Here is a 9,899-nt window from a genome sequence, read left to right as displayed (position 1 = left end):
AATAAAGGGACTAAGCCGAAAAAAAAAATAAACAATGAACTTAATTGATTTGTGTTGACACAACTTTAATGAGTTGTGTGGATCCCTGTAGTTTTGGTGTCGGTGTACTTGTAAAAAAGTAATCTGATTACTAATCTCACGTTACTTGTATTACCCACAACACTGTAATGCATTGCTTTTTAAAAGTCACTTTCTCCAATACTCTTAAATCTTGTCAGTCTAAACTCCTAATCTGGATTATGCACGTGTGTGTGGGTGTTGTGTGTGTGTGTGTGTTCAGCCCTGCGTGACGTGTCATTGTGGAGCGAGCGAATGCGTCGGCCGATGGAGCAGATGTACGGTGCTCAGTATTTCCAGCGACGTGGGAGAGATGGGTGGACGGCATCAGCCAGTTTATACACAACCCACAAGGTGAGAACCAATCAGCAGCTGACGCCAATGCTTTTCAATAATGAGTAACTCAGCCCACACTGAATCTGCACGCACAGAAATCTGCATGTTCTTAGCCCATCTGAGTCCATTTATTGTGTAAATGTGTGTAAATTATATTTATTCACTTTTTTTGTTAATCTCAGTAATTTTATGCTGATATGAAAACGTTCATTTGATTTATGTACAATAAAGTGTGTAAATTAATATTTTCTGTCTTTTACTAGATGTATTTATTATATGAGAGACTTGATTTGTTTACCAAATAAGCGGATCCGAGGGGTACTACACAAAAGTAAGATAAGAGTTAAGCTGGGATTTTGAGGCTATACTGGCTGAATTTAGTCTTCACTCGGTTGCATGAAAGCAGGCTAAATTAAGTGACCATGGAGATTGATTCTTTGCACCTAACGGTCAGGCTAATATTAATCCTAGTGATTTATATGTTAGTTTCGTTGTCAGGGCTACAAGAAATGCATGTGTTTTACAGTCACTCCATGCTCTTGGCCATTTACAAATATTTTCCAATGATTAGAATTAAACATAAGTATATATATCAGATATTAATATAGGTAGTATAGAGCCAAAACTACATATACAGTGCTAAGCATAAATCAGTACAGCCCCTTTTAAAAATGAATACTTTCTCCATTCCTCAGTGAATATAGGCAATGTATTTTGGGGCATTTAAACATTCATTCATTCATTTTCTTTTTGGCTTAGTCCATTTATCAATCTTTAGTCGCCACAGTGGAATGAACCGCCAACTTACCCAGCATATGTTTTTTACGCAGCGGATGCCCTTCCAGCTCCAACCCATCACTGGGAAACACTCATACGCACTCGTTCACACACTCGTTCACTACAGAATTTGAGCCTGCCCAATTCCCCCATAGATTTGGTGTGTTTGTGTTCCCCTACATGTGTTTGGACTGTGAGAGAAACCAGAGCACCCAGAGGAAACCCACAAGGGTAGAACATGCAAACTCCACACAGAAACGCCAGCTGACCCAGCCGAGACTCGAACCAAGGCAAATGTGCAGCCCCTACATTTAAACAAAATTGTTTTATTTAATAGTTATATTCCTTAAAATAAGATTTTGTACACCTAACATCTAAAGATATAGAAATATAATGCATTTAAATTCAAATGAGATATTGCAAAAAAAAAAAAAATTACAAACTAGAAAATGTTTTATATTTTTTGTGTTATTATATTTAGATGTAGAATAAATGGCATCATGAAGAAAGCATCTTGAGCTATCAGCCAGGAAATCAAAGCTTGGCCACAAATGGGTCTTCCAAATGGACCATGAGCCTAAGCATACTGCCAAATTCGTAAAAATGTGCTTTAAGGACAACAGAGGGAAGGTTTTGGAGTGGCCATCACAAAGCCCTGACCTCAATCCTATAGAAAATTTGTGGGCAGAGTTGAAAAAGCTTGTGCGAGCAAGACCTTAGTAATGTAAGTAAGAGCTTAGAATGACCAAGAGGCGACACTCAATGGAACGTTCCATTGCAACAGCCCAGCAATTCAGCCATTTTGGAGTGAAAGCAATCGGCTGTCCATTGGATCTTATTGCTGTCGCGATGGCAGCTGCTTTTGTTTTTATTTATTTATTGAAAAAGCTCATTAAAGCTGAAGTACAACCTGAAAGACAACAATACAACACTTACAGTCACAATCATCAGCACTTTTAATCGTTTTTTTTACAGAGTTTTCATTCCAAAATGACTGCCGCGCCATCTAGTGGCTGTTTCCCAAATTCATATTTTTTTCATATCACTTTATTGGTGATTCTGTGCTCTTTGGTTACACCTATTCTGAAAGGAGGAATGAGCCAAAATTCCAGCAAACTATTGTGAGAAACTTGTGGAAGTATACCCAAAATGTTTGACCCAAGTTATACAGTTTAAAGGCAAAGCTTAAAAATACTAAGGAAATGTGTGTAAACTTTTGTAAACTAGGTTGCTGCCGGAAGTAGTGTTAGTGAGGCCAGCAGGGGGCGCTCAACCTGCAGTCTGTGTAGGTCCTAATGCCCCAATGTAGTGAAGGGGACACTATACTGTCAGTGAGCGCTGTCTTTCAGATGAGATGTTAAATTGAAGTCTTGACTCTTTGTGGTCATTAATAATCCAATGGCATTGTAAAAAGTAGGGGTATAACCCTGGAATACTGGCCAAATTCCCTACATGGCCTCCAAATCATCCCCATCCACTGGCTGGATCACTGTCTCTCCACTCCGCCTGTAGCTGGTGTGTAGTGAAGCACTGGCGCTGTTGTCCTGTGGCTGCCGTCATCCAAGTGGAGGTGCACTTGGTGGTGGTGGTGTGGAGAGACCCCCCTCATGATTGAGAAGCGCATGGGTGTATGACCATACACAATAAATGTGCGATTTAAATACACACATTACATTACATTACACTTCACGGGACATTTTAATGGCTTAATTGAAGTAACTTCCTCACCTCTGGTCCTCAGGCAGTATCTGTGTGGACGTACTGCCGCAGATCTGCTGTCCCACACTGATCCTCCACGGGGCCCAAGACCCGGTGGTGCCTGCATATCACCCTCAGCTCCTCCAGGATAGCATCAGCGGCTCCAGGTCAGAGTTTCAGCTTTATCTGTGACATTTACACTGCAGATCCTGATGGTCAGTTCTGAGTTTTGTGACTGCATCTGATTTTTTTGACGACCCACCAAAAAAATATGTTTTAAAAGTGACTTGTCAATCCTTCAGTCAGTATGTGCTTGTATCAGATTGCCATTTTTACCTTTAAAAAAAACTGCCTAATGACTTGCATTAGAAATCTGGTGATTTCTGGCATATCTGAGGTCCTCTATATGGAAGTTTTTGGAGAATGTATATTAAAAGACAATATTTTAGTTAATTTTAGCCCTCACAAAAATAGATGGCTGTATTATTGTATGTGATAAGAGAGACCTACACTCACTGGCCACTTTATTAGGTACACCTTACTAGTACTGGGTTGGACCACATTCTTAATCCTTCATGTCAGAGATTCAACAAGATACTGGAAATATTCCTCAGAGATTTTGCTCCATATTGACATGATAGCATCACACAGTTGCTGCAGATTTGTCGGCTGCACATCCATGATGCCAATCTCCCGTTCCACCTCATCCCAAAGGTGCTCTATTGGATTGAGCTCTGGTGACTGTGGAGGCCATTTGAGTACAGTGAACTCATTGTCATGTTCAAGAAACGAAATGATTCACGCTTTATGACATGGAGCGTTATCCTGCTGGAAGTAGCCATCAGAAGATGGAGACACTGTGCTCATAAAGGGATGGACATGGTCAGCAACAATACTCAGGTAGGCTGTGGCGTTGACACGATGCTCAATTGGTACTAATGGACCCAAAGTGTGCCAAGAGAATCTCCCCCACACCATTACACCACCACCACCAGCCTGAACCGCTGATACAAGGCAGGATGGATCCATGCTTTCATGTTGTTGAGGCCAAATTCTGAGCCGAGCATCTGAATGTGGCAGCAGAAATGGAGACTCATCAGCCCAGGCAACGTTTCTCCAATCTTCTATTGTCCAGTTTTGGTGAGCCCTGTGTGAATTGTAGCCTCAGTTTCCTGTTCTTAGCTGACAGGAGTGGCACCCCGGTGTGGTCTTCTGCTGCTGTAGCCCATCCGCCTCAAGGTTGGACGTGTTGTGTGTTCAGAGATGCTCTTCTGCAGACCTCGGTTGTAACGAGTGCTTATTTGAGTTAACTGTTGTCTTTCTATCAGCTGGAACCAGTCTGTGCCATTCTCCTCTGACCTCTGGCATCAACAAGGCATTTGCGCCCACAGAACTGCCGCTCACTTGATATTTCCTCTTGTCGGACCATTCTCTGTAAACCCTAGAGATGGTTGTGCGTGAAAATCCCAGTAGATCAGCAGTTTCGGAAATACTCAGGACCGGCACGTCGGAACAAACCATGCCACGTTCAAAGTCCCTTAAATACCCCTTTCTTCCCCCATTCTGATGCTCAGTTTGAACTGCAGGCAGATCTTCTTGACCATGTCTACATGCCTAAATGCATTGAGTTGCTGCCATGTGATTGGCTAATTAGAAATTCGCATTAACGAGCAGTTGGACAGGTGTACCTAATATAGTGGCCGGGTGAGTGTTTTGTGATTACAAATCAGCTCTGACTGACAGCTGATGATAAGTGCGCTTGTATCTTTCATTCCTTGCGTTTAATCTTTTCACAGGGTTTCATTTTTTATTTTATTTTGACAAAGTTGTTCTGTCAGTTTATATGACCGAAATGTTCTCATTTGGCCATCTTCTTTAATCTAGGCTTTAAAAAAACAGTAGGCACTTTAATGTTATGTCACAAATGTTTTCAGTTTAATTCTCAGATTAGGTCTGTCTGAGGGTATTGGGCGTGGCTAACATACTTAACCACGCCCCTCTAGCTGTCATCATTATGACAACAAACAGAAATAGTGAGCAGGAGTCTGTTAAGTTGTAATAACTCTCCCCAAACCCCGTTTCCCCCCATCTTTCTGAATGAAATGCCTACTTTGCTACATCCAATCAGCTCTCAGTAGAAAACAACAAGCCACGCCCACTGTGTTCTCATTAATATTCCGTTTCTCTAGGAACTGCTTGGCAACAAAGGTCGCAGCTTCCGGTTCATGCAGGAATAACAGGAAGGGGAAAAAAGCCCTATTTACTGTTAGCTTTCAGTCTACACCTGCTCTTTTTTTTTTAATGTGAACAGATCATCATAAAATAAAACATCTGATACGGTCACAAAATCAGAATTGAGCATCAAAATCTGCCGTTTAAATGCAGACTAATGGACTGATTGTGTTTTACAGGCTTCATGTGTTTCCGAAAGGGAAGCATAATATCCATCTGCGATACTCTGCTGAGTTCAACACACTGGTGGAGCAGTTTCTCAATGAGTGAAGGAGATCACGGCCGTCTGATGTCCTAAAAAAACAAGGTGTTTATTTGTTTACTGGTGTTTTCATAAAAGGATTGTCGCCATTTGATCATCTGTATGCTTTCAGTTTAATATCTGTGTGAACTGGAAGACTTATATTTCAGTATGGTCATGTATTTATAACTCGAATAGAATATTGAGTAGGGGGCGGGGCTTTATTTTGGAGCTCTGCCTTGTAGCTTCAAAGTAAAATCGAATGATTGGAGGGGGCGTGGCTCAGCATATTTCAGCCAATCAGAGTCTTCAGAGAATACTGCTGTGTTCCAGAGCAGATGAGCAGGCTTTGACTTAAAGATTACTGAAACAAACTGTTTATTTCAGTGGCTTAATTTAGGCAGATTAATTATTCATTTTTAGACTTAATAATATAATATAATATGCAGTAGAAAGATAACATTGTACATTTTGATTTCATGTGTAGTTTACTTTCAAAGCACAATAAGATTTTACTACTACTACTTTGAATCATACCTGGCAACATTTGTGTGCAATCAACAGCTCAACTGGGTTGTAGCATATATGTTGCCAGATTGAGTTAATAAAAATGCTTTGAGATTTGAATATGTTGTCAATTGTGTGAGTTGATGAGCTTCATACAAGACCTGGCAACTAGACAAACATGGACAAAAAGGGATTGCTTTGAAACTAGATTGGGGCGTACAATTACAGGAGACTCTTGAGAAATAATATAACAGGAGGGAGTTGTGTGTGAAATACAGGAGACTCACAGGAACAATGGGAATTTTAGCAGGTAGGCTTTTAATGCATGTTTTGTCCATTTAAAATTTAAATTATTAATAAGATATGAATTTAGGAAATGATATTTTATTTAATAAATATGATACATCATAAATATGTTCAATATTTATTTATTAATTACATTTTAAGTTTATTCTTTTAATTAAGTTTATTAATTAGTATCATTAGTATAATAAGCTTGGGAATAAAGTTAAGAGTGGATGGCACGGTGGCTCAATGGTTAGAACTGTTTCCCTCACAGCAAGAAGGTTGCTGGTTCGAGGGCCGACTGGGTCAGTTGTCATTTCTGTGTGGAGTTTGCATGTTCTCCCCGTGTTGGCGTGGGTTTTCTCTGGGTGCCCTGGTTTCCCCCACAGTCCAAACACATGCGCTATTGGGGAATTGATGAACTAAATTGTCCGTATGTATGTGTGTGTGTGTGTGTGTGTATATATATATATTCATATCATATCATATATCATATTATATTTTAACATAGTGTATATGAATACAGGATCAATTATCTATGTTTACAAAATGTATATAAAAACATTAAAAGCTCTGTTTTATGATTATTTTGTAGTTGTCCTTAATTTTCTTCTCTGTTAATTATATGAGTAATGTATAATGTTACTGTAATATGATTATTGGTGCAACAGATGTGCATTTTAATGATTTACTAATTTATTTGTTTCTTAGTTGCTCCATTCTTCCTCCCTTATTTTGTTTTTTAAATTAAAAATAATTGTTAATTTATTCAACTATTGAGCTTTCATTTTTATTGAATTTATTTCTTAAGATGTTGTAATGACTCGCATAATGTTACAGCAAAAACATGTTTTTATGCAAATAGAATACCGTTGACATGTTTTATATATATATATATATATGAAGAGTTTAGATGCAATAATGACTAAATTCTTTCAACACAAAAAAAACAGGAAAAATGTTGTTGTTCTTCTCCGTGGTTTCTCCAGGGCTGCAGGTGTCACTGTAGTCTCTCTCCACCTTCAGTGTAGCGGAAGTAAACAAAACTGGCGCCTCAGTTCCATCAGTCTGATTGAACATGTTTTACTTTCGTTATGACATTTCCCCGTTGTTTGTCGGTGCTGTGAGTTGGTCCATTATGGAGGCTATGCTGAACGGAGACTGCAGCTCTCAGGCGTCCGCGGACTCCATCAGTCTTCATGATTTCTCGGAGAAGTTTCTGGAACAGCGCGTTTCATTCCAACCTGATGAAGCTGAGCGGCGGATTCTTCCTCTGGGTCGGAACCGCGACAAACCGCCTGATCTCCAACCTGGCGGTGTCCATCCTCAGCAGAACCGTGAGTCACTTAATACCATGATTGTAACGATATAGATAGATAGACTTACAGACAGACAGATAGATAGATAGATAGATAGATAGATACCTAAAATAACTGATGATAATACAGAGACTCGTGGATGGCTAGGAGGATAGATTGATAGACAGAGAGATAGACGGATGGATAGATAGATAGATAGATGATTTAATATGTATGCATGTGTGTGTGTATGTGTATATATATATATATATATATATATATATATATATATATATATATATATATATGCAGGGATAGATAGACAGATAAATACATACATAATGATACAGAGACTAGTAGATGGGTAGAGGATTGATAGACAGATGGATGGATAATTATATTTATGTTTTAATAGTTGAAACTGTATTATATCAGGGAAACCAGTTGAAAATATGAATTCTATTGAAATAACTTTTTATAACACTTATGAATACATAGATAGACAGACAGATGGGTCAAAGACAAAGCATCAGAGCAGTACAATCTGTTCTTGTCTTGTCTGTTATATTCAGAACAGGAATTATTTGATGACAGATTAAAAGACTCACAGTTCCTGGGACCAGATAATAAGATCATGTATATAAATGTATATACAGTTGAAGTCAGAATTATTAGCCCCCCTGTTTACTTTTTTTCCCCAATTCTGTTTAACAGAGAGCAGATTTCTTCAACACAATTCTAATCATAATAGTTTTAATAACTCATCTCTAATAACTGATTTATTTTCTCTTTGTCATGATGACAGTAAATAATATTAGACTAGATATTCTTCAAGACACTTCTATACAGCTTAAAGTAACATTTAAAGGCTTAACTAGGTTAATTAGGTTAACTAGGCAGGTTAGGGTAGTTAGGCAAGTTATTGTATAATGATGGTTGTTCTGGAGACTATTGAAAAATATAGCTTAAAGGAGCTAATAATATTGACCTTAAAATGGATTTAAAAAAATTAAAACTGCTTTTATTCTAGCTGAAATAAAACAAATAAGACTTTCTCCAGAAGAAAAAATATTATCAGACATACTGTGAACATTTCCTGAATCTGTTGAAACATCATTTGGGAAATATTTAAATAGAAACAAAAAATTCAAAGGGCGGCGAATAATTCTGACTTCAGCTGTATATGTGCACTCAGAATAACTATGTTGTTGTTTTTAAATGTAGAAATATCTGTTTTTTTACTCCTGAAGGTTGAGATTTGAGATGTTTGTATAACTGATGTTTATTCCTCAGGATTCATCTCCTCTGTCCACTCTGGTTCTGGGAGACACATCTGACACTACAGCCAGTGCACTGGCACAGAGACTCAGTAAGAGCACAAGCACTCCTTTCATTCAGTATATATTGAAGTTACATTGTGTTGTTTAAGTGTTCCCTTTATGTTTGAGCAGTATACATTTAGTCATTTAGCAGATGCTTTTGTCCAAAGCGACTTACAATTGAGGAGGCATTCAGCGATTCAACTAGAAGAGGCAACACACAACAAGTGCTGATTATACAGAGGAACTGATAGTGTGAAGAGAATTAAGTGCTAGAGTGACTGGAGTCCGAATTATTCACCCTCCTGTGAATTTAGTTTTTCTTTTCCAAATATTCCCCAAATGATGTTGAAACCGATTCAGGAAATTTTCACAGTATTTCCTCTATTTTTTCTTCTGGAGAAATTCTTTATTGTTTGATTTCGGCTAGAATAAAAGCAGTTTTTAATTGTTGAAAACCATTTTAAGGTCAATATTGTTAATAGTTTTCAATAGTCTCCAGAATAAACCACTGTTATACAATAACTTGCCTAATTACCCTAACTTTACCCTAATTACCCTAGTTAAGCCTTAAATGTCCCTTTAAGCTGTATAGAAGTATCTTGAAGAATATCTAGTCTGATTTATTTTATCTTTGTCATGATGACAGTAAATAATATTAGTTATTAGAGATGAGTTATTAAAACTATTATGATTAGAGATGTGCTGAAGAAATTTGCTCTCCATTAAACAGAAATTGGGGGAAAAAAATAAACAGGGGGGCTAATAATTCTGACTTCAACTGTATATAAATCTTTTTATTATTAATAAATTATTTATTATTAAATGTATCACATAAAAAATTATTGGGACAATAAAAATCTTTTCTATCTTGGCCATTTGAAAATTCCTTCAGCCCTTTATGTGTCTAAATGTCATTCATAATGGTCTTAAAATGTCTATAATAGTCTTGAACTTGGTGAAACCTGCAGAAACCCTGATGAGGAATACTTTCAGTTTTGCACAATTTAGCGGAGACGCAGCTAATGTCTAAGCATGATCAGTGTTGATTGACTAGTTTTCTATTATTTATTTTTTTCCTCTGTTTTTTCAGCAAAGAAGACAAAGAAACAGGTATTCGTGAGTTACAATTTACCAGTGACGGACTCA

The 9,899-nt window shown here is 37.8% G+C and overlaps 2 protein-coding genes across 2 annotated transcripts in view; both read left to right on the top strand.

The window, feature by feature from the left end:
* Positions 1 to 276: 276 nt before the first annotated feature.
* On the top strand, positions 277 to 5,833 carry bphl (biphenyl hydrolase like; the record flags this gene model as incomplete). The annotated part of the gene is given in 4 exon segments (XM_056452451.1): positions 277 to 355; positions 358 to 411; positions 2,912 to 3,035; positions 5,280 to 5,833. Coding segments are annotated over 4 exon segments (348 nt in total), but the record flags the coding sequence as incomplete, so codon positions are not given.
* Positions 5,834 to 7,156: 1,323 nt separating this feature from the next.
* The window catches only part of psmg4 (proteasome (prosome, macropain) assembly chaperone 4), a 2,875-nt gene continuing 132 nt past the window's right edge, over positions 7,157 to 9,899 (top strand). The window contains 4 exon segments of the mRNA XM_056452450.1: positions 7,157 to 7,373; positions 7,375 to 7,470; positions 8,725 to 8,800; positions 9,844 to 9,899. The exon segment at positions 9,844 to 9,899 is cut by the window's right edge and continues 132 nt beyond it. Coding sequence (XP_056308425.1) covers positions 7,212 to 7,373; positions 7,375 to 7,470; positions 8,725 to 8,800; positions 9,844 to 9,899 — 390 coding nt within the window. The 5' untranslated portion in view covers positions 7,157 to 7,211.

The sequence above is a fragment of the Danio aesculapii genome, unplaced genomic scaffold (genome assembly GCF_903798145.1).
Source record: "Danio aesculapii unplaced genomic scaffold, fDanAes4.1, whole genome shotgun sequence".
NCBI lineage: Eukaryota > Metazoa > Chordata > Actinopteri > Cypriniformes > Danionidae > Danio > Danio aesculapii.
The sequence above is the reverse complement of the archived record's forward strand: the minus strand, read 5'-3'. Positions and strand labels throughout refer to the sequence as shown.